The sequence below is a fragment of the Uloborus diversus genome, chromosome 1, assembly GCF_026930045.1.
Source record: "Uloborus diversus isolate 005 chromosome 1, Udiv.v.3.1, whole genome shotgun sequence".
Taxonomy (NCBI): Eukaryota; Metazoa; Arthropoda; class Arachnida; order Araneae; family Uloboridae; genus Uloborus; species Uloborus diversus.
Genome location: NC_072731.1, coordinates 30,064,849 through 30,090,398, shown reverse-complemented (window position 1 = coordinate 30,090,398; position 25,550 = coordinate 30,064,849). Strand labels below are relative to the sequence as shown.

Sequence of the window (25,550 nt, the reverse complement as noted above, 5' to 3'; positions counted from 1 at the left end):
TAAACGTACACTTAAAATATGAACGTAGCAATCAATGTGAAATCCCAAGGAATTTTCTTTTGAAAATCATGTGCACCACTTGCTTACAAGGGCTTCTTCTATACCATCGTTCCAGATCCAGGCCTGGATCTGCGTTTCCACAGATCCCGCAGTGAAGGTGGGCACGTCCTTAAGGAGCCAAAAGGCCCAAGAAATTTAAAGAAGAAAAAAAAAAGCTAGCAGATAGGCTTATTAACGTTGCAAATATACACTGCTGACCTATGGGGAGAAACCGTACAGATTTTGTTGCAGGGGACCCGAAATTTATAGATCTGGGCCTGATCATTACACTGGACACACAAAATGAAGAATTTAGCCTATATATAGGAAAATTACTTCTTTAGTTAAAGCTCACCATGGTTCAACGCCAGTTTTTTCTGTGCTGAAAAGGTCAGAAAGTGCTCCATGCATTCAACGGAGAACACTTGCTTGTGCCTGGAAATGTGTCGAGTTTCATCAACTATTACCGAGAACGAAAGAGATTTTTTTTAATGAACATTGATTTACGATTTACAAAAATTGAATTTATCCATTTTTTATCGTTCTGCTCAAAAAATTTGGGGGTGTGATCACTCCCTCTTGCTTCCCCCCTCATTTGCCGGCCCTGGGATCGTCCAAACTTTGAATTTGATTTCAGCCTGCTAAAAATACCCCATAGGCATTCAAACTTTGGAGGTCGCAATTTCATCGCGGAACAGGTTTACTCGGAAAAATCCAATTTGGTGCAAAGTGGCTGAAATTTCCTTATTTTTTTCTACACAGAGGTGCAAGATGTCGAAGGACCTTGTTCTAAGTGAGCGCTTGAGTGACGTTACTTTGAAAGTCCGCCATGCTGGTTTTTCTTGGAGGCTTCCTGCTCACTCTTTGATGCTGGTCAACAGGTCATCGGTTTTCCGGTTAATGATGGAAGAAAGACCGGAAGATGAGAAGCCCGTACCGATCACCGTTGTGAGCATGGAGCCTAACACTGCCATTAATCTGTTGAGGTAATTTTCAAACTACTTCAACTTTAAATAAACGATTCAAAGGATTAAAATATAATTAAATAGCAAATGTCTAAAAGAACCTACACTATATGAACAAAAGTATTGGGACACTTTCATTCACTTTTTAATCAATTTTATAAAAAAAAATTTGCCTTGAAATTATAATGAAGTATAAGAGTTTTTATGAATTACTGAGATTATTTTTTTTTCATATTTATTTTAAAACAATTGAGCAATTTTCAAAGGTAATTGAACTGAAGTTACAGCAATATTTGAAATTTTCCATGAATGAAACACTTTGTCAGGTGGTCCATTCATGGAAACACCTAGAGATCCAATGATAGCAACTGCGTCATTTTGAATATTCTTATGGGTGTTACTGCTGTGACGAATCATGATGAAACATGAAGTATGGGGAATTATACTTGAAAAGGCACTTTTTAAGTCAATGTTCACGCTTAGATGATCAGTGATATTCAAAGCATGAAAATCTCAATAATTAGTAAGATAATGGTGGAAATCTTTTCCGACCGATTAACAATATGATTAAATAATTTTAACTACTTGACGACTCTGCACTAGACTGTTTTCAGACAAAGAAAGGTACTAAAACTGATTACGTGTGCGTCTACACAAAGTCTGGTACGAGGAATATCTTCGCGGTCTAGTCATGGAACCGGTTCATTGACGGAAACCTTCCCCTATACTTTACTAGAGGACCCGACAGACGTTGTTCTGTTCAAACTTTGTAAATTGAAAAGTTAAAAAATTTCAATAAACCATGTAGTGTTTGAGCCGTTTCGTTGAAAAAAAAAAATAAGTAAAAAGAAAATGTTTTAAGCTGCTTAATGGCAGAACGCGTATAGTATTCTTATAGTATTACAACTTGATTTATCTAATGCCCACTGAGCATTTGTTTTATTAACCATTTTTTCTCCCGTACTTGATGGTTTGTTCCTTCAGCCATACTCAAAGGATGAAAAGCGTCCTAAGATATTAAGTGTAAAAAACTAACTACTCATCTAGAGCAAACGGGAAATCCCGCTGCAACATTTCCCATATGGAAAAAAAAAAAAAAAAAAAAAATCGAAAGGATATCGTTTAAAAAATGATAAAGGTAAATACATTTCTCTGAATAAGCGAAGCCCCCCTCCCGAAGTAAAATAAACACATTCTTCAATTAAAATGACTAAAAACTCTTTAAAAACGAAAAACAATCCTTTGCAATTTGAATTATTTCGCCAAATAATCAAAAAATACAATAAATAACATTAACAGTAGCTTTGAAATTTAAACAAATGATGACGCAGCTCTATTGTTCATAGCCAAAGTTCTCAAGCCACCACGTTACTGTAATCCAGCCGATCAGTGAGCGAAGCCAACTCCGACCGATTAGCAATCCGATCTTTTGAACGAAAACTTTTAAAACTTAATACATTGCCTAATTTGTTCTTCCCATCAGATATAAAGATCTTCCACTGCACTGATCTTTTGTGTACAGAACTACCTTGTTGTAATTTATCTGGACAAAAATAACATTCGTTTCGTCCTTAAATTCCATCATCTTTTCCTTTAACAATGTACTGATTAGTTTGATAATCCTTGAAGTATTTTTGACATTGGTGCCAAAACTCAGATGAATTTCGGCCGAGAAACAAATGTTGCTAGGTACGGTACTTTCTGATGATCATTTAGTTACGAAAACCTAAAGCACCGATCCGGTCACATGGTTCAACTACGACGAGAGAACACACGTTTTGCGTGAACCTTTCAGTACTTTACTTTAAAATATATCACAGGACCTAAAATCGTTGCTTTCAAGAAATGAAGGCTTCACTCTCTTTCTCTACGTCTTATCTATTTACAAAAAGCAGAGCTGGCTTTCTTATTGTCCTTTGGCAACGGGTTAAATATTTATTTCCGTTCTCGCTCAACAATAAGTTAAAATAAATATTAATCATTTGGGAAATATAACCATCCAATGTTTAAATTAATTAATTAATTAACAAAAACGTTTCTGATTCGATCCATCGCGCTTCGAAACCATGCTTGCCGCAACTTAATTACACACAATAAATTTGACCAAAATCGGTCCAGCCGTTTAAAAGCCTTATGGTGACAAACGTCCGCACAGAAGATTTTTATATATTAAGATTTGAAAATGTGTCTCATTTTAAGTATAAAAAATGGGATGCTTTAAAGGCGATCTTTAATATTTTATTAAGAGATGGGCGTAAACTTGATCTATTTTGGAGTTTTTATTCACTGTTTTTATAGTGATAAATAAATTTACCCATTTGCAGATACGTTTACACAAGCGAGATTCCTGTAGAACTGAGTGCAGATTTAATTATAGCTTCAGAAAAGTACGGGTTTCACGATCTGAGAGAAACTCTGGAAGACCGATTACTACCAGACCTAAGTGTAACGCAGGCATGCAGAATTTTAGAGGAACTGGAACAAAGAGTTACACCTGTTGGGAATTGCTCAATTAGAGACGTCTGCAGGTGAGTATCAGTTTTTTTTTTTTTTAGAAACATTGCAATCAAGTTAATTTCCGCGTTTAAATGTATACAATGGTGATGAAATTTCTAATTGCCGACCAATGCGACTTAATAACTGATTTAGTACGTCAAAATCTACTGAGATGTTTACAAACGACGGAGAATCGTGTACTACGTAATCATCTGATTACGTAGCACACGATTCTCCGTCGCCAAGCTAAGAATGATAACCAAACTTTAATAAATACGAAAAAAACTAATTCGCAATATCAGACATGGAACTTTTTAAAGTTTTTTTTTTGAGCAATCACGATTGCTTATTATTCTCACTTGAATGTTTTGAATTCCTATCTTTTTTTTCCCACCACCTCCCTATGCCAGCACTACCATCGCGTCGACCGGCCTCACGATGCTGCTCCTCTAGCGAAAACCGCCTCCAGGTTGCGTCCATATCCTACACACACACGCATACACACGCTCATGCCCGCGCTCAGACACAAACACACACTCCTACATACACACACACACGTACGCCTACACACACGCGCGTACATACACAACACGCACACACATGCATACATACACACACACACGCACCCACACACATGCGCCTACACAAACACACACGCGCATTCATACACACACACGCTCGTGATTGCGAAAAACATAATTTGAATTCAAGATTGCAAAAATTCAAATTAATGTAACTTTTCTCTTTTTTTTTTGCACTCTCGTTGTAAAAAACAATGATACTGAACTATTTCTTGCAAACTCATTCGCAGTTCCAGAGCTTGAATATACCACCTTGCAGGAATTTAAGAAATTAGCAAAAGAGGTAAAACATTTCAATTTTGCTCGGACAAGGCAGATGTCTCATTGGACATGTCATATCCTATGCAAATGAGTGAGTCTTGGTTTTAGTTTTTCAGAAGCCATTATCCAGAGACTGTAGCGACTTCTTTATTGGAACTGCGCGCAGAAAATAAAGCAAACAAAGTTAAGTTAACAATGAATAAAAAATATAAATAGAATAGTTCTATTTAATATTTTAAAAAATAACTTTGATTACAAGTACAGTAAACTCCCGATTATCCGCGAGTCATTTAACAATCAAGAACATGTATTTTCGCAGAAAAAAGCAAATACCAATTTTTTGTTTCTTTGTCGGAAAATGGGGTTGTTTCCTTCAGTCAAAAGTAGTACTTTTTGTCTCTGAAATTGATAGAATAAGCAAAAATAAATAAATAACTAAATAACATGGACCCAGAAAATACTTTCATTTTCCCAACAGCTATTTTTTAATTAATTTTTTAAAATGCCCGATTTTTGAAACAAGGCGTGGTCTAGATGACGTCACAAATGATGCACTTTGCCGCATCTTTCTACCGCGATTCCACTTTATGATAATCACTAGTAGTACCCGCACGGCTTTGCCCGTAATAGAAAAATTAAAAGGTCTTTTGGTTCGCCTGTATATTTACGAATTATGTATGGTGAATTTTCTCGCCAATTGGCTTGTACCCATGTTACGGTTCCACGTTATGATAATTTCGTAATTTACTCGTCCATCTTACGATATTTTTGTTCTTAAAATTGAAATAGAAAAAGAACCACATCGAATTTTCGAAAAATCGCTTCGAGGTGCACACCCCCATGCTACAAACTAACTTTGCCAAATTTCATGAAAATCGGCCAAACGGTCTAGGCGCTATGCGCGTCACAGACATCCTACAGACATCCTCCAGACATTCTTCGGACAGAAAGACTTTCAGCTTTATTATTAGTAAAGAAGAAGCGAATTGAAATTGCGCTCTACGCTTGCTATCAACCATATCGTTGCCAATACACTGAGTAAAGATGCCAATTAAATATTTTGCTCTGTGAATGGCAACACAGAATGGCATTTCATCATTTGTAATGTCACACGACAGAAGCACAAACATTGAAAGCCCGTCGATTTAAGTAATTTTTTAAAAATATTAAACTTAAACAAATTATTTTAAAAATGGTCAGATCCTGTGTTTTTAAACATGCTCTTTCAGAAAAAAATACTTTTAAAATTTTGGAAACGACCCCAGTGTAACTAGACGATAAATCGCCAATTAATAACCAAAAGGAAAAATGTTTACCTCAAAACAAAAAGAAAATTTTATTTCGTCGCAGTCGAGAAAAAAAAAGGGGCAACCTTCTGAAACTTTATTCACGCTAATTTAAAATGAGATCGCGCAAACGATAATTTTCCCGGTACAAAATAATTTCATTAGACTTAATGACGCTTTAAAATTTTTTCCTGGTGATTTAACAGCCTTTTTTTCTAATTCGAAGGGAGTGAATGTACTTCATGGATGTTTTTCGTGGGCCTGGATCAATGGAACCTGAATCAAAGAAATCGGATAATTATTTCGTGTAGAAAGAGCCCTTTAATGCCATTTTCGGGCTTTAAAATTAAAATTCGAACGGTTCGATACTTTTTTGGCGTTCGAAAACCCCCTACATTCCTTTTCGGGTGCCCAAGTACCACCTTGCCAAATTTGATGGAGATTCGACGCAAACTGTGGATTTGTATAGGGAACGTACATTATATGACCAACAGTATTGGGACACTTTCAAAAATTCACATTTTTAAGGATTTCTTAAGAAATAAGAGACCAATTACTTTGAAAATTTTGTCACGTAAAAAATATGCTCCAGCTACCATTTTACAGAAATTTTTTTATCATCCTTAAATTTCGGGGGTCAGTAACAAATTGAGGAAAACAAAAATGGTTTTTGATCATCATTCATCGTAAATGGCTGAGAATAAGCTGTAAATTTCAGAAATTAGTTAGCTTACTATGTACAATCATTTTTCATAGTTTTAAGAAGGTATAACTGATATTAACAAACATATAAGCATTTCTTTCGAAACTACAAATAATAAAATTTGTAGTTGAAGGGTATTGTAGGGTTTTGGCTCATAACACGCAAAGGTTTTCATCAAAGCTTACGAAACTTTCAAAAAACTTGGCTGCATTCAAGAGAAGCATAATACTAAAATTTGAAATTAAAATGTTTAAAATTTGATAAAATATGGACATTAAAAGCAATTAATGTTAACTGCGCATGCGCGAAAGATAGCAATTTAAGACTTTCATAATCTAAAACCCAATTAACTTCTTCAACGCATAAAAAAAATCCAGTTCAATACCTCAAAAATTCAGAAAGTTATTAGCGATCTAATGAGCCGAATTTCAGTAATTCTTGGGTAGGCGACGAATCGTGAGGGGTCGTTCGCAAGTTTGTAACATTTGCTTGCAATCGTTTAGTGTGATTCACGATAAAAACAGCTTATTTGCGAACGATCCCTCGCAATTCGTATCCTATCCAAGAGTTACTCAAATTCGGTTCATTAGTTTGCTGATAACTTTCTAAATTTTAGAGATATTGAATTGGAATTTTTTTATGAGTTGAGGAATCTAGTTGGATATTAGATGGTGAAAGTTATAAATTGCTATCTTTCGCGCATGCACAGTGAAAAATTAATTGCTTTAAATGTTCATATTTTATCAAATTTTGAACATTTTAACTTCAAATTTTAGTATTATTCTTCTCCTGTTTGCTGTCAAGTTTTCTGAAAATTTCGTATGTTTTGATGAAAAACTTTGCGTGTTATGAGCCAAAAACCTTCAAAAAAAAAAAAAAAAATGTAGTTTTGAAAGAAATGTTTATATTTTAGTGAATATCAGTGATACCTTTACAAACGTACGAAAAATGATTGTACACAGTAAGCCAACTAATTTCTGAAACTTACAGCTTATTCTCAGCTATTTGCGATGAATGATGACCAAAAATCATTTTTGTTTTCCTCAATTTGTTACTGACCCCCGAAACGCAAGGGTGATATTATTTTTATTGGAAATTGACAGCTGGAGCATACATGTTATGTGACAAAAGTTAGAAAACAATTGGGCTTTTATTTCTTAGGAAATTCTTAAAATTGTGAATTTTTGAAAGTGTCTCAATACTTTTGGTCATGTAGTGTACACGCACACACACACACACACACACACACACAGAAACAACATATATTCTTTGTTTTATTTATATAGATTGTGTTTTCTTTGTAGTACATACATTTATTCTTTATTAATGTAAAGTTTTGTCGCGCAAAAATACAAAACATTTTTACTGTACTGTATGTATTTTCACCAGGGCTCGATTAAGATATCAGGGGGCCCTAGGCCATATGCTTTTTCAGGGCCCCTGTATATTCAACCCTTGCATTTTCAGCTATTGGCAAAAACAGTTTTAGCTATTGGTTTTTTAAAAAATAGCCATTTAGGAGCTCCTAAAAAGTGGGAGCCCTAGGCCACGGCCTAGTTGGCTTATTCAGTAATTAGGCCCTGATTTTCACTGTTTGAAGAAAGTATAATGCATCGATATAGCTAAGTTTTTGAGGTAGGACAATTTTTACCTCCTTTGTCCCATCATTTTAGCCTTTTTGCGGTTTACCCGCGATTTTTACTATCCGCGGCACTTTCTGCCATCCAATACCGCAGATAATCAGGAGTTTACTGTAGCAGACGATATTTTTTAGGCTGCTGCAGTTATTTAGGATGCAATTATTGTATCGTAAGTTGTTATATTAATGATACTAATAACTTTGCGATGTCTGACGATGATTTTGTTGAGATAAAAAAAAATGTACTTTACTTCAAACAGCCCAGTCTTGTGAAAAATATAATTGCTTTCTTTTTCTCTTTCAGATCGCTTATACAAAGACATGCTCTACTAGTATTTGGTACAGATCTCGTTCTGGAGCTTAGTAAAAAAACTATGGTCCGACTGTTACAGTCGGACTGCCTCAACGTACCGGACGAAGCTTATTTGTTTTGGGGTATCTGGCGCTGGGGTAGGATGCAGTGCAGCAAAAGCAACAGACTTTTGACACAGGAATCTGTAGCAACTTTTCTGGACGAGCTCATTGTCCTCATAAGGTACTTGAAATTGCTCTGGTTATTTCAAAAAGTCATGAAACAGCTGCCCACGTCCCAAATTTTAAGTACTGAAACAAGAATACAAACAGTTAAAAATCCTCAGTTTTGTAAAGAAAATTACTCCACTCGAACAATTTCGTCTGTTTTAGAAACACTGTTCTTCTTTCCTCAGAAGTAATTACATATGTTTAAAATAAAATACTCATATTACCATATTTATCACTGTGGAGTATGAAACACATTCTGTAACTTTTATAAGCGTATGTGACTGTGCTTTAATTTAGAATAACGAAAAAGTTTATGTATTTAATTGACTTGTTTAATTGAGTTGTAGAAACTTGATGTTTTTGCTCTCCAAGGCTCTTTTTCAGCAGCGAAGAAGAGCACGCATGTGTCGCAATAACGAGCCATCTGACAAGCTCTTATTGAACGTTACATTCTTTGCGACGCTGTATTAGAGCTACAGGACGAAACTTTAAACCTCTTTTAAAAGTTAAAGGTTGTGTAAAGCAACCTTTGCGTAATAAATTTGTTGCCTATTTTGCACACTTTAGTCTGTGACTTTGTGTGCATGTAGCGAGTCTGATTAACGTTTGCGACCATTGCTCCCATATGATTCTAGTTTCATATCGTCCTTTCTAATCCCCTTCGAAGTTTCGACACACAGTTTTCGATAACTGAGACTATAAATATGTGCTACGTGTGCGTTTTTTACTTAAGGGCCTGCTAGGGGGAAAAGGTAAGATTACGGACGGATAGCTGAAATCTTTTTTCGTTTTACAGGATGTCTTCTATCAAAAACCAAGACCATATTCCAGAAGTTGCGCTTTCCCGCTTCGACAATTGTCGATGTGGAAGGAAAAGGTACACTAGCCCAGAAGATTCTCTCAGCCACTGCAGTCATCTACGCATCTGCAGCGCCTGGCATAATATTCTCGAGCCAAAGAGAAATGACGAAGGAAATCTCTGCTTGCAAGTATCCTTTGATCGGGATATACTGCTCATCGGAATGATGCTCGAAGTGGGGACTTCCGAACAGTAAGTAATCTTTCAAATGAGTTAAAAAGGACAACTGGAATAAAAGCATTTAAAGCAAATGAAGGCAAAAAACAAAAACATTTAAAAAGAGTTTAAAACTCAGCAAATAGGTGTTCCGAGGCTAGCAAAACAGGCTCTTCATCAGGGCATAAAAGAATGGTTTACGAAAACCCAAACACAGATCAAGTGAACGAGAGACGCAAGTCGTGAAAGCGTATACAAACAAGTAGAGATCAAAACCCAGAAATGTACGTCCTCAGCCCAGAGCCTGACATCAGCATTCAAGAAAAAACGTGACAGACAGTAATTGAAAGAAAAGTTTACAAACCGCAGGAAAAAAAGAAGCGCTGGACTAGTCATTAACTACTAAATCCCTCCAAATGAAATAAGATTCCCAAAAATTGATGTCACAAACAAAAGAGCAGCCATAAATAATTTTGGCAAAAGAATATTCAAAAACATGTATGCAAGAGCAGCAATGTTGGGCGTTGTAAGAACATGTGACATCCTGTTTTTGACTCAGTATCTTTTTTTTAAAACGGTATTTGAGAGCACGTCTAGTCTGTCCATTGCTAACCAACCCACATTGACAACAAAGACTAAAAATCCCCATTCTCTCAAGTCCTTAAACGGGGTGCTTAAGGTTCGAAAATTGCAGTTTATAAACCGGGGGAAAACTATACTTTTTTTTTAGGGTTTTTGAAATCTGATGATTGATTTTGGGGGCAAAAGGTAAAGCAACAATATTGTTGTAATTTTCGGGAGCCCAGGTTTGATTTCTAGTAGTCGAATTAATCAATTTCTTGTAAATGGAATCAACAACACTAGTCGAAAATCTCCAATCCATCACTCTTAAATAATCTATTCCGAGAACAATAAACTGATATTAGAACAAATTGATAGAGCTCGGAAAATAAAAGTTCTAAAGATAGCTAATTACTTTCTTCTATATCCAATATATTGAAAAAAGTATTGGATTCGTGCAAATTTTCGAATTTTGACGGATTTGAACGTTTTGAGGTGTGCTGAGACCATTTTGACCATTTTACTTTCTTCTATATCTAATATATAGAAGAAAGTATTGGATCCGTGCAAATTTTCGAATTTCGACGGATTCGCACGTTTTGAGGTGTGCTGAGCCCATTTCGACCATTTTTGGAAAATGTCTGTGTGTGTCACGTATGTGTGACCAGTTTTTTGTGGCCGCTCTGAAGCAAAAACTACCGCATGAAATCGAACGAAATTCGGTACACATATGTGCCCCTATGTAAACTTGTGCCCATTGGTTTTTGGCGCGAATTCCTCCAAGGGGGAGGGGGGTGGAGCAACGGGACTTTTTTTTGAGTTATGCGTGCCTGCTATTCCCCAGGAAGTAACTGGCGGAATCAAACAAAAGTTGGTCCACACGTTACCCCTAACAGGAGTAGGTGCTGATTCAATTTTGGTGTCAATAGCTCAAACGGGAGTGAGCTATAGAACGTTTTTTTTCGTCAATTGTGACTGCTGTATTTCAAGAAATAATGAGCGGAATCAAACAAAAATTTATCGACAAGTAACCCTTAGAGGGTATAAGAGTTGATTCTATTTTGGCGTCAACAGCTGAAAAGGGGGTGGCGCAATCGAACATTCTTTTTTTTCCATTGTGAGTGCCATATCTCAAGAAGTAATGCTACGTTCTGGATAAAATTCGGAATAAATGTGAATCCATATGTAAACAGGCGTTGGTTCAATTTTGGCGTCAATCGCTCCAAGAGGTGCCGATTTTTTTTTGCGAATAAATAGCTTTATTAATGCAACAATAATAGTCTAAGGTCAGGCTGCAGAATTCTGCACTCATCGAGTATAAAGTCAAAATCAAATTTTTATATTACATTATGAAAGGGGCAATCTGTTTTAGCTAGGTTGCCTAGCAAGAAGTGCCCGCAAGTATTTTTTTTTCAAATTAATATTGTTTGACATTTTGAGGTAAAAATGACGCATTTGTTATTGAAATAAACTTTTCTCTATATCAAAGAAATATACCTGAAGAATTTGAAAAGTTATGGTTGCCGTTGCGCAACTGGCCGCAACCTATTCGCAGCCACAAGTAAACGGGTACTACTGGTGCACATTTATGCACTCATAAAGTATAGTCATCTTTTATGTCTCAAATTAAAGCTAATTTTTTTCTGAACGTGATAAACTAAGGTTTGCCTATGCAAAAATGGCCGCAAGTGGGGTTGCCAGCTGTTAAGGATTGCTTAGAATGAAAGAGTTTGTGCTTTACAATATTCGTTCGACAGGGATGGCAATAGCCAGCTCTACGCATGGGCATGTCCAGAGGGGCAAGGTTGGGCAGCTCCCCCCCCCCCCCAACTACAAAAATTAAAAATATTTAGAGTTAAAAAAAATTAAATTGGCGGTTGTTTCAATTTCTAAGTTTATCAAATAGTTCGGATGTAGTAACTTCTTTCTGAGTTTGAAAGTGTATACATCTTCTTTGGGAGCTCATTAAAAACGGAAAGTAATTGGTGTTTAGTTGGGTTGATACCGCACTCATTTAAGAATTTCATTGCTTCTAAAATCTTGGAATAAAGGGAGGGGAGAGGGGTGCTAAAAGCCAGTCTCCTAACTGCCCAAATGATGAGCCTTTTCAGGTGCGCCCCGAACTTCAAATTTTATCAGGGGGAAAACTCTCAATGAGCCGAATCGAGTTCCAAATTTCCCCGAATGTTGATATTTCGCCTAAAGGAACTCCAAATTTTGCCGAATGATATTTTTATCATATCGTCAAACAAAACTTTCCGAATGGTGATATATTTGCCATATCGTTAAAGTTCTGTGAATGTTGCCATTCACAGAACAAAATATTTAATTTGCATCTTCACTCACGTGTATTGGCAATCATAGTATTGATAGCAAGCGTAGAGCACAATTTTAATTCGCTGCTTGATTATCATAACATGGAAACGTAGTAGAAAGATGCGCCAAATTGCATCATTTGTGACGTCATAAAAACCACGCCTTGTTTGAAAAATCGGACATTTTAAAAAATTAATTTAAAAAACTGTTGGGAAAATGAAAGTATTCTCTGGGTCCATGTAATTTTTTTTGCTCATTCTATCCATTTCAATAACTAAAAGTAGTACTTTAGACTGAAGGAAACCTTCAGACATTGCACTGTAACAAATTTCGGAAACGTTTCTGGATATATCAGAAACGTTTCCGAAATACTAGGAATCCTTCATCCAATAGCGAACTCCTCAATATTCAGAAAGCTTTTTGTTATTTCAAGATATCTAGAAGCGGAAGTGATGACGCAACGCTTCGAAACCTATTTCATCCTTCCAACCAGGCGCCAATGAGTCGGAAATAACGATAACTTCTTTTTTTCTTATGTATGGTTGCTGCAGTCAGCAACTGTTTTGCATTGGATTGCTTGTTATTTCATGTCTAGAGAGTAGTAAAATGCGTCGAAACTAATTTTACGCCTTTGCATTTTGAACTGCCCTTGATTTTTTAGACGATGTACGCAGCTATTAAGTTAGTTAATAACCATTTGCTTCTTTACAATTTCCAATGCGACCATAATTAGATATATATTGTGTGTTCAAGCGTGAATAGTTTCAACACACGTGTTTATACTTAATGAAACGAAACCCTTTGGATTACTTATTCAGTTGTAATGGAGGTACTTAGATTTTCTTCCGCTCATGTTCACTTGTAAGTATTAATGAATATTTTAAAACATGTTGTTATATACATTTATATTTTTGTTGATTTGCATTTGATGAGGCTCCAATTGTAACTGTTTTTGGGTTTATCGAATTAATTTAAAGTTATCCTACATATACCTATGTGCGCGGTGTACTATTTGTTGTAACTAACTGAAACTGATTAATTACGCAAAAGAAGTAAGATTTATATTTGAGAAGCAATCACAGAAAAGTTATTTCGAAATACTTGGATGAACATACATTTTGGTTCAAAAAGAAAAAAAAATCAATTGTTAAATTCATTAGAAATATGGTAATGCAAATATTTTCTAGTATTGTAATATGCTTCACAAAAAATGTGCCGGTATAATTTATCTTTTTTTATTATAATTTATTCATTCATTTAAAAATATTTATACCATTAGAAAATGACCATGTTATCTATTAGTAAGAACATAGTTATGAAATTAATTCATCTGCTTATTCATTTTGTTAAATGTGGTTAACAATAAAAAAATTCCTTGACATTAGTTCCGAAAATAACATTTCCTTCGTGGTTATACTAATTTAATGTAGGAAAGTCAGGAGGAATGAGTCAGTGGCAAAAATGGAACAGCTGCATTTACATGCTGAAATAAAAAGTAATATTTTTTCATGTCATCGTTTTAAAAGTGATCAGTTTTTAAATACTATGTTATTAATATGCAATGCACATATGGTGAGAGACTGTGCCATTGACATTTTCAAGGGGTTGCTTTTTTTAAGGTGGGGGACGCTTTATATCATTTTATGGGTGCACCATCACTCTTATGGTGTGGGGGGGGGGGGACTCTCGTATATATGAAATGGAATAATCATGTAATAGAGTTCAATGTTTTAATAAATAAAATATATAATGCATTTTGCGCACACTCTAAAAATAAAATCAGTAACCTATTTTGATTAAGTATCTATATTTGTGATAAACTGGAAAAGGGCAAGAACAGAAGAATAAACCCGAATGGTTCCAGCAGGGGGACTTTGGTGTCATATTTAAATTCATCAATTTCTCTGTTGGTACTTTTCGGTACACTTTGTTCGTCAAAGAAATTGACTTGACGTGAACGAATTTCGGAACGCAAAGTGTAGGTAAGTTCTGTCAAATTTTATCCGAAAATAAAAGCTATCAAGTTTGATACAAGATATGTTTTTAAGTTCTGCATTAAAATTACAATATGTTGATAATTTTGTCTTGAAAATATTGAGAGAAAAACTGAAGTTTAATATTGTTTAACAAACAATCCCACTTTTGAGAAAGTGCTCCCCTTCCCTCCCCCGACGATTTTGTGATTATGAATGAAACTACTATATTATTTCATAAATTTTCAAAAATTTATAACTGTGCATATGTTATGCTGTTAACCATGCTATTTGTCATTAGAAATTCAGAAAAAAAAAAAAAAAATCCACGAATGATTCTAAAATTGCTTGTTTCATTGCTCTTAGATATGAAAGAATTGAAACTGATATGGCATGCAATACTATAGTAACGAATTATTTTTTAGAAAAAATCACGGAAAAAGGATTCCGAAATTCTCAGAAACGTTTTTGAAAATTGTTTGGAGAATTCCGAAATACTCGGAAACGTTTTCGAAACTTTCATGAACCACAGCTGCACAGAATACTCAGAAACATTTCTGGAAATTACGGAAAGAGGATTCCGAAATACTCAGAAACGTTTCTGAAAATTACAGAAAGAGGATTCCAAAATACTCAGAAACATTTCTGGAAATTATAGAAAGAGGATTCCGAAATACTCAGACACGTTTCTGGACATTACAGAAAGAGGATTCCGAAAGACTCAGACACGTTTCCGGACATTACAGAAAGAGAATTCCGAAATACTCAGAAACGTTTTTGAAAATTTCATGAACCGCAGCTGCACGATATACTCAGAAACGTTTCCGAATTTATTTTACAGTGTGGGATGGTTTTTGCATGTGTAATTTTGTTTTTGTTGGGAATATTGCTTCCTCGTCAAGCATAGGGAGGGACCAGAATTATAAGAAAGATACAGAAGAAAGTTTCGAGATGGCCACAACATACTAGTTTTTGTTTTGGAAGATGAAAATGAAACTTTTTAGGGGGAGGAGTGACTACAAATTGTCTTAATGAAGGTGTTGTCTTCACGTGTAACAGAAGCATCCAAGAAAGAGATGATTGCTAAAGCCCACTTCCGAAGTTGATTGGATATGCGAGTGTACGGAGTATAAAATAGATAAAAGATGGCCACGGTTTGAAAATCTTTGCTTTACATTTTTGTGTCTATGATGTTTTTACTTGAGTGCAGCTGTCTTACGTTTTTTTGATGGCATAATATCTCTGGTTTCTGGCCACTACTACGCTTTCTCATCTTGTGTTTGTCATTCACTTGATCTGTGCTTGGGTTTTCGTGAACCATTCTTTTTTGTCTCTTGAAAAGGCTTGCATTCATAGCCTCGAAACAGCTGTTTGCTGTATTTTTAGCTTTTTTAAATTGCTTTTAATTGTACCTTTATTTGAGTTTTACGCATATCGTATAATAAAGTCTCTCCCCCAGATTGATTTTTGAACTAATGCCAAATGTTTCAGAAAAGTTTCAGACCACAAGGTTCTGTGATGCCACATAATAATTAGACATTTAAAAATAAATCAACATATAAAAAAGAATAAACTTTAAGCTTATTTTCAAAGATATCATATCATTGTTAATACTTCTGTTATTACTGCATGTGATATATATTTTATGTTTGTACGCATTTGAGTACTTTTACTCTCAACGGACTTAACTGCGTCGAAAGTGTTTTATTTCATGATTTATTCGGTTTGCATCGCTTCCGAAGCTGCTTTCTTGGAGAACTCCTAAGGGTGATTTTCCAGCATTTGTGAGTTTAACCACGGAAAGCTAGGAAAACTATCAGACGACTCTTGAGAATGAAAAACGCGTCGCAATAGCCCTCTCACCTCCTTTTTTCTCAAAGCTAAGATTGGAATCCAAGACCTTCTGTACTTGGGAAAACCTAAACTGGTAGTGTATGTATGGTATGATTATGCTCTTAGTAGCCTTAACAATGCTTCCAAGTTAGCTTTTCCCAACTATAGCTTCGAAACAAATGCTTAACTTTTGGGTCGCAAATTGGGCCATGTGAAATCCGTAAACTGTAAAAACTCTAAAACGAGAAGTCAAACATTTACTTTTATGCAGAAACATTAAGGAAGTTCCATGTGACGGAACGGGACATTTTGAGTAGTTTTGTCCCAAGATTTTGTTTCATAAATACAAATAATACAAGCTAGAAATTTTATTTTTCATAGCAACAGTAAAGATTTGCCATAAGAACTATGTAGAACACCAAACATTAGTTAGTTTGAAGAACATAATTGAACAACATGCAATAAAATGCCCGCGACGGGCATTTTATGGCGTATTCATCAGTTATTTTATTTAAAAACGATAAGTTTAGTGTTCTACGAAATTCTTATGACAAATCTTTACTGTTGCTATCAAAAATAAAATTCCTAGCATGTTTTATTTATATTTATGAAACGAAATATACTGAAAAATGTCCCGCTCCACCAAATGGAATGGCCCAGAAGATAAAATCGATTCTAAAAAAACAAATTTGGTAAAAATATTGCAAGGAAGTGTTTTAGATACACGAGAAGGCAGTTTATTTGAACACTATCTCATCGAAGCTTCAATGCGACCACTACTTTTATTTTTACTCTTAAAGTGGTTGCACACGACAGAGTAACTCTTTAAAAAAGAATTCCTCCAATCATGACTGTTATCTCAAAATCTCCAGCATCCGAATACCGAAAGTGAACATTACGCAGAGATATAATCGCTCCCCTTATCTCGTCGTTATCCACGCAGCTTTTTTCGGGAAAATAATCAAACATGTGACTTTTTTTATCTGCATTATTGATGTTGACAGCGGCAGAAGTGAATTGGGTTTAGAGGGTATACACACAACTACTCATCTCAAGTGCACCAGACATTACCCTCCAAATGCGTCATTGTTTGTTTTTGTTCTTTTAAGAAGATAGGAGGAATTAAATATTGATGACGATGAAATCAGCTGGGTTATCTAAAGTCAAAGTATGAATTTTTTTTTTCATACTCAAAAAGCGCACGTCATCAAATAAAATTTTAACTTCTTTTGCAAGGAATAAAGGCTCGGATCTTTTTTCAATTTAAATAACAAAAGAATGATTTAGCTAATATAAAAGACGCATTCAATCCAATTGTATTTTTTTAATTAAAAATAAAACATCCTGAATGGGTAGTTTAAAATATTGCAGCTCTTTATGTATATAAAAAGAGAAATGGAAATAGAAAGTTTTGTTTTTTCAACGTGGCGATAGCTTCTGTTAAAACCAGTTGTTCCCAACTAGGAAGCGATCGCCCCTGTAGAGGTGATTTGTTTCCTCAAGGGGGCGATAAATTCGTGAGGGACGACTGGAGGAGGAAAGTATTTAAAAAGTAAAATGATAATAATACGTTTTCAATTTTGATGAATATCAAAATTGAAAACGTATGCAAAACCAATTATTAAGAACTTAGACAAGGAATCACAAGTTAAAAAAAAAAAAAAAAACGACACCCCCGAGTTTTAATCAGTCCAACAAAGCAACAGTGAAACGGCATAGCGCAACCAGGCTTAAAATAATAATTAAAAAAATGATACATCTAAAAAAAGAAATGAAGTTTTGTAACTTGTAATTAGTAGAAGACCAGCTTTTTTTTTATTTCTTTATTTTTTTTTATTGCCAATAATATTACGTTATTCTGACACAATCCACCTACAAACTACGATAGTCATTTCGTTTGTTTCTTTTTTAAATTTAAAGGTGTAATTATTGAAATAAAAAATGTGAATTCGGGAAAAGCGGGTATAGGATTTAATCATATATTTATTTATAATTTCTTGAATCGTGTGCTGACTTAGATTTCCTATTTCAATAGGATAAGTATAACTTTAAAAAGTTATTTTTAACCCCCGACACACAATGGAAGGGGGTTATAAGTTTGACGTGTCTGTGTATATGTGTGTCTGTCTGTGGCACTCCAGCGCCTAAACGGATGGACCGACTTTGAAAAAAAAAATGTTCAAAAAGAGAGTTGATCGAGAGTTTTCTTAGCTAGGTTGCATCTTTGGATGACATTAATTAACGAAGATATTAATTAAAAACCTTTAAATGTTTTTCGCGATTTTTGCAGTGAAAACATAGTTAAGGATTTTAAAATTTAATACCAAAATAAAGAAATTTTTTTCCCGCGTCTGATAGAATGTGTTTGGAACTTTTATGTTTCATAGAATTCGAATGATGATGTTTTTTCAAAGCAGATTTCAATAACGGCTAAGCCTTTATTCTCGCGATTGATAACAAATTCATTGTTGGGCGACAAGGAAATCAATAGCAATGATTTTTATCTGTTGCCGGTTTCTATTTAATAGCAAATAAAATACTGAACATTGATTTTTAATAATATAAGGAGTTTAAAAAAAGTTTCAATTTTCCCTCTTGATTCTACAGCTGCAATTAAGTCGGGGTTTTTAAAATTTTTTAATTTTATTTGAAATGGCAAATGATTAGTCTATTAATTTAATCAGTTATTTCTTAATGTTATACACACACACACACACACACACACACACACACACACACACACACACACACACACACACACACATATATATATATATATATATATATATATATATATATATATATATATATATATATATATATATATATATATATATATATATATATATATATATATATATATATATATATATATATATATATATATATATATAATGGCAGGTAGCTAGTCAACTATTTTAATCATTTATAACTTCAAACTTGATTGGTAAATGAACCAAATCACAATTAGTTAAGCTTACCCGCTTTGAGCTCCCTGGTAGAGCAAAGCGGGTTTTTCAAAGGTTTGTAAAATTTGATAATAAATAAATATTGGGTTTGAAATAATATAAAAATCACTTTTTATTTTGAAGTTCAAAAACCTTGCTAGGAAATAAAACCGAAATTGTTGAGATAAAAATCCAAAAGCTACAATTTTCGAGTGTTCTTCGAAAACCTGTCCTTTGGGCCACCCTCCCGTATTTCCCTTCAAATACGTTAATATCAGTTCCTTTTGGAAAAGAAAGTAAAGGGGGGGGGGACGTAAAGAATGCTCTGTTATATATATATATATATATATATATATATATATATATATATATATATATATATATATATATATATATATATATATATATATATATATATATATATATATATATATATATATATATATATATATATATATATATATATATAAACGTATATTTTATGTTTTAGAGTGATAGGATGAAATTGCTTTATCAAAAAGATTTTACTTCAAATATAAATTAGGCATTATGTTGCCAATAATATCGATGTTCGTTAGATCAGATTGTATATTTTTCAAGGAAAAAAGGAGGAGGGGGAGATGTGTGCCTATCTCTAGAGGAAATTATGAGCGATAGGCTCAAAAAAGTATGGAAAAACTGGTATTGACTGTTATGTAATCATTTAGAAACCGAGCTAAGTTCATACAACCTAGTGCTTGTTACGTCCTGCATTAGATTTTATTTGGTTTTAGTTCTCAAAATGGAGGATCGTACCCTAGGGTCTTTACCCTTAAGAATATTATTACCGATAACTAATCGAAAGTATTCGAAGCTGATTAAAATGTGGTTTAAAATGGAAATTTAAGCCATAACCTGACTGGTAAATTTTATGAAAAAAGAACTATTCATCAATTTTTTTTTCGAAATGATCTATAAACATTTCCAGCACTAACCAACAGAAACAGTGAAAATCTCAACAAAATCGGTCCGATAGTTTTCGATTTTGTCCTACATATACATATTTGGAGTGATATTTATATACAGCAATAATTGATCAGGATATTTTTGCGAAGATTTTTATTACGAAATAGTTAACAATTTTCCTATTTTATCTATTCCTTTTCTGTTTTGGTGAAGAGAGTCAAACTAGGTTGTAGTTTTACTTAAGAGTGTGAATTTAGAAATTTGACCCTAACGAAAGAACTTGTTTCCATAAATAAATCAGTCCTATATATTTAAATCGAATACCTGTGCAACTATGCATTACACAATTCTTTTGTATCGAACTGATTGAATATTCATTGCACAATTTTTCTAAAACTTCAAACTGAATTTTTACTGAGAGACACATTTGCGATATTGTCGCAAATAATCGAACCAGACAAGTTGAATATCTCTCAAATCACGACAACAAATCCTAATCAGGGAAAAGCTTCCAACCACTAGCCTGCTTTATTTGAATGCAATTCCTTTCCCCTCCAGAGCAAGATTTATCCTGACGAAATCATTTCCCCCAGCGCGCGACCGACTTTCTCTCGCTTTCCGGCCACATTGTCCCTTCTGCAGGGAAAACACTTCTAGGGGATTCTCGCCGTCTGCTTTTATTGGGCGGTTTTTGCGTATGAGGCTTTAGTATTGATTATTCTAAATTTGATTTCGATGGCCGGTGAAAGTACGATTTTGAGAGGGGAAGAAAAAGTTAGGATTATCATTGTTTTGTTTATTAGTGGTTTAAATGATTAGATATTTTGGTTTTAGAAACATTATCCTGTAATTTACGATTTTCTTGCGAAGAGATTTGTTACGAAATCGTTGAAAATTCCCTATTTTACCTTTTCCTTTTTTTTCTCGTGGAATGAGATATTCGCATTAACTACAGTAAATATTCGTCAATGATGTTTTTTTAATATTTTATTTTATTAGAGTTAGGGGCTCTGCCCCCTGCTGGTTAACGCTCACAACCCCCCGAAGATTGCTTCGCAATCTTATTTGATTCGCAAAGATTTAAATCGTCGGTTAAAAAGAAACAGACTAAAAACACATTATGAGCTTCCTTATGGATCAAAAAGCACCCCTTCCTGAGTTTAAAAACAACTTGTACCTACTTGCAGAGCCGTAAGGGCTAAGGGGCTCCTGAGTATTGCAAAACTGCAGTTTTGTATATTCATGGTCACAGTAATATATGATGCTCTTTAGCTCGGGGATTGAATTGAGTTGAGCCTAAGATTTTCCGTTAAAATCGAAACCGTTAAAGTTTGTGAATAAGGGAAAGAAGAAACATGCGAATCGAGAAGACGTAACTATGGCAACGTTAAATAAAACATCAATAATTTTAATGGAGATAAAGATTATTTGAACTTGATTTTTTACGGCTTGTAACTTTTTTCCCTTTGGAGATAGAAGCTCAGTTTTTCGACCATAGGTTGAGTTAGATCTGGAGTAAAAAAAAACCGCTCTCTTCAGTGATGTCAAAAAGAAAACTGTAGGACAATTCCTTCGTTTTTACTGATAGATTTAATGAAGAAAGTATTGTCTAATTTTTAGCTAAGCCTAAAAAAGTTCGAGCTAAAAACAAATAACTCCCGCCGTATCTAAGTTAGAGCATTGAAACAAATTGTGTAGAACGCGGAAAATTCTACCCTTTGCAACGATATATAATATTAATATGTGTAAGTAATTTTTGACCCCTTAAATAAGCAATAATAGGCAATTTACGCAAAATTTGAGCTGAAAAAATTAATTACAAAACAACTAATTCGAACTAAAAAAAATAAAACCCCAGGTGCACACACCCGGGGCTCGAAGTAATTTTGTACAAAATTTCAAGGCTGTAGGTGCTACGGACAAAATGACCATTTTCCGTGGAAGGGCCGTTTAGTTTAAAATTCGCATTGATTCTTTTAAGCGTTCTAACTTGTGTAATTACATACCATTCTAAATGCGCAAAATAGATAAAAGTTTGATAATTAGACTTAATATTTATTGCTTCATTTTTTTTCTTTGTAAATAAATGATTAAAATGACAGCGTTTCAATTATGAGGTCAAAGTTTTTTTTTTTTTTTTTTGGCAAGCATATTTCAAAAACGGTTTTAAAGTCAAATAGTTACTCTCAACTTCTATTGTGAGCTCACAATAAAAACTCTTTAAAAAGAATATATTTGCTAATTACTGATTTAAGTCATGAAATATTTTTAATTATAAATACTATTTATTACACGTGTTCACTCTCGGTTAATCGTTCTTTTTTCGTTTAGAATATTCTTCGTTGAAAAGAATTTTTGCTATAAATTTTAACTTGACAATTCCAAAGGATACTTCTTCGATGAAAATAATACTTAAAGAAATACAAATTAAGCTTACAATAATACTACGATAAATTCAAGAATGTCAAAAAGAAGATAACTTGTAGACATATAACTAGTATCTCTTTAGTCTGGACCACAGAGCTAGTATACAAATAAAATTCTAGCTCTTTGAGTAGTACTTCAGAGATAATAATTTAATAGAGTACGTCTGCGTATATCTGTCAAGGCTATGGTGTCGATTTTTATGAATTTAGTACAAAAATGCTTCGGAGTTTTAAGACTCGATTACTTGAATTTTTTTTCAAATTTTACCAGAATTTTCAAACAAGCATTTTAGTTTAGAGTAGAAGAAATTGTGGCATATTTTAAAATTTTTCATCATTTTCGCAAGTCATAGAAAAGTGCATAAGATGGACTCTAAAACTATAGTGCAAGCTCCAAAGTCTTGCTATACTTATGATCTCGAATAACAAATTTTGAGGAAGTAATAATTAATCTATAGGAAATATTCCGTAGAAAATATGTCTTGTTCTGCGAATCTATGTTTTTGTCTGATCCCTCTTCCCTAACAACTTTTGAAGGAATTGTCCAACTCAAGCAAAACTTTTTGCCTCAAATATTTTGAGCAAGACACTTCTCTCTGATGTTTTTTTTTTTCTTCATTTGAATAAACTTTCCTTCAATTTTTAATAGTTCAGGAAACCTAACAATATAGGCTTTACGGGAAAGTTAGATGCCATGAGTGAGCCGCCAATGTATTTATGCTAGCACGTACTAGTATCAAGTAGTATCCACATTTAAAAGAATTGGCTTGGTTCACTCATTGCTTTTGAAGCAAAGCAATCATATATTTAGCTCTTTTTTTTCACAACTTTAAACTTTGACCCCTACTCAAGGACAAACAAATCAGTGTTTTAGAAAAATAAACTTCACTTTTTCTTACCACAGTACCACTAACACATCCTGAAATTTTTACGAAAATTGAAGACATCAACTATCAAAAGTGTCCAGCTTTAAAAAAAAAAAGACTCTTAAAAACTTGTGAGAATATTTGCTAGGAAGCAGCATCAATCTATTATGACTGTTGGCTCTCCATTTATAACTCGGTTTGAAAAAAGGACACTGCGTAAACGTGCCCCGGTACCCTATGCTTCTAAAAAAAATCAAAATGAAGTATTTTTCACATATAAATTTTTAAGACATAAAACTATTAATAAAACTTGTTCACTATTAAATTGCCTTATTTTCCCCATTACTCTTTTTATTCATTTTTCTCCTTCCTTAACTTTCACTTTTATTTTCATTCTTAAAGGATCGAAGCTTACGTGAGACTATTCCGTGAGACTGACGGATCTGAACTTCGAAGACAGCGGATTGGCTGGACTCGATGTGCTCTACGAAGAACCAGCCCCAACGCTCCCCCCGAGTCTTGGGCAGAGGCGAGTCTCGTGTTTCTGGAGCCTCTTTTTCTGGAACGGAACGAAATTTACTCCATTTACTTCCAGAGCTACTCCAACGAATGCTTCCTCCCAACAGGTACAGCGGATTCTAGAAGGAAAAAAATCGACCCCGCTTTTGCCGCTTTCCACGGTGACGCTGTATCGGCTGTTCGAGAACTCTACCTGGTTCCAAATGTGACAGTAACGTGGGGGCCAAGGGGACCCCTAGATTGATTAAAAGGAATAAGAATGTGCTTGTAGATAGTGAACTGTCCCATAATCATTCTATGACTTAGTTCCTCATGGAACTTCAGCGGAAAGGAACCTTTCCTTTTCACTTAATGCATAATGCCATTCACATAGTATAAATAAGAGCAATTTGCATTTTAAATTATGGTAATTATGTAATCAACAAACGTATCATAACTCAAGATTAATTAACTATGAAGATTCAATTACTGATTTCTAAAATGAAATTATGAAAAATATTTTTTGCGAAATATTTTGAATTATTATTATTTTCTCTATTTAGAGCATCACTAAAACTAAATGAAAGATTTCTAATTCTTAGCATGAAATTAATCAGCATGAAAAATTATATTTTCGAAAACAAAAACAAAAAAATTAATTTGAATTTTGACCTCTTGAATTCAAATTATGTTTTTCGCAATCACGAGTGTGTGAGGGTGTGTGTGTGTGTGTACGAAGGCATGTCTTTTTATGTGTGTGTGGGGGATATGTGCGTTTGTGTGTACGGGGTATGTGTATGTTGTGTGTATGAGTGTTTGTGTGTGGTGGGGAATGTTTATGTGTGTAGGCACATGTGTTTGTGTCTGTGTGCAGGCATGAATGTGTGGGTAGTTGTGTGTAGGCATGAGTGCGATGAATGTGTGGGTAGTTGTGGTGTCTGCATGTATGTGTAGGTGTCTGTATGTATACGTATGTGTGTATGTATGTGTTTGAGTGTGTGTATGTGTTTGTGTATGTGTGTGTAGGTGTATGTATTTGTGTGTGCGTGTGTGTGTGTTTGTGTATGTGTGTGTAGGTGTATGTATTTGTGTGTGTGTGTGTGTGTGTGTAATTGTGTATGTATGCCCGTGTGTGTAGGATATTGACGCAATCTGGAGATGGCTTTCGCTATAGGAGCAGCATCGTGAGGAGCCGGTCGACGGTGATGCTGCAGAGGGTGCTGGCGGGAAAATAAAATGATAGCACATCAAAACAGCCAAATGAAAGCAATAAGCAATCGTGATTGCTCAAAAAACCATGCAACGATCAAGAGCAGGCGAGCAGCAAGGGATAAAATCCCCAGAGAGAGAACCATTAAGTTTAACTCGATCATAGTAATTTATACACATTTGAGGACTCTGACTCAGAAGTTCAATTCTGGTTACGCTAGTAATAAAGAGTGCTGGTTGTATTTAAAGGCCAATATTATTTGCTTTAAAAATAACGAAAAAAAGTTCAAAAGGTCTCTCAAAAAACGATAAAAACTCCCTTTAAAAGTATTAACATTTGGTTGAACTTATCTTGTGCTTTGGAAATGTACATCAAATTTTACTTGTCTTTAATGATTTAATACTTATCGAAACATATTTTAGTTCATCAACTCATTAAAAGCATTAGATGAATGAAAATAATTAACA

At 34.3% G+C, this 25,550-nt stretch overlaps 1 protein-coding gene across 1 annotated transcript; it reads left to right on the top strand.

The window, feature by feature from the left end:
* The first annotated feature begins 810 nt into the window (after nucleotides 1-810).
* Nucleotides 811-24,138, top strand: LOC129234336 (uncharacterized). The gene is made up of 5 exons (XM_054868328.1): nucleotides 811-1,025; nucleotides 3,329-3,532; nucleotides 8,275-8,505; nucleotides 9,424-9,543; nucleotides 23,778-24,138. The coding sequence occupies exons 1-5, from the start codon at nucleotides 811-813 to the stop codon at nucleotides 24,136-24,138; spliced, it is 1,131 nt and encodes a 376-aa protein (XP_054724303.1).
* Nucleotides 24,139-25,550: the final 1,412 nt, after the last annotated feature.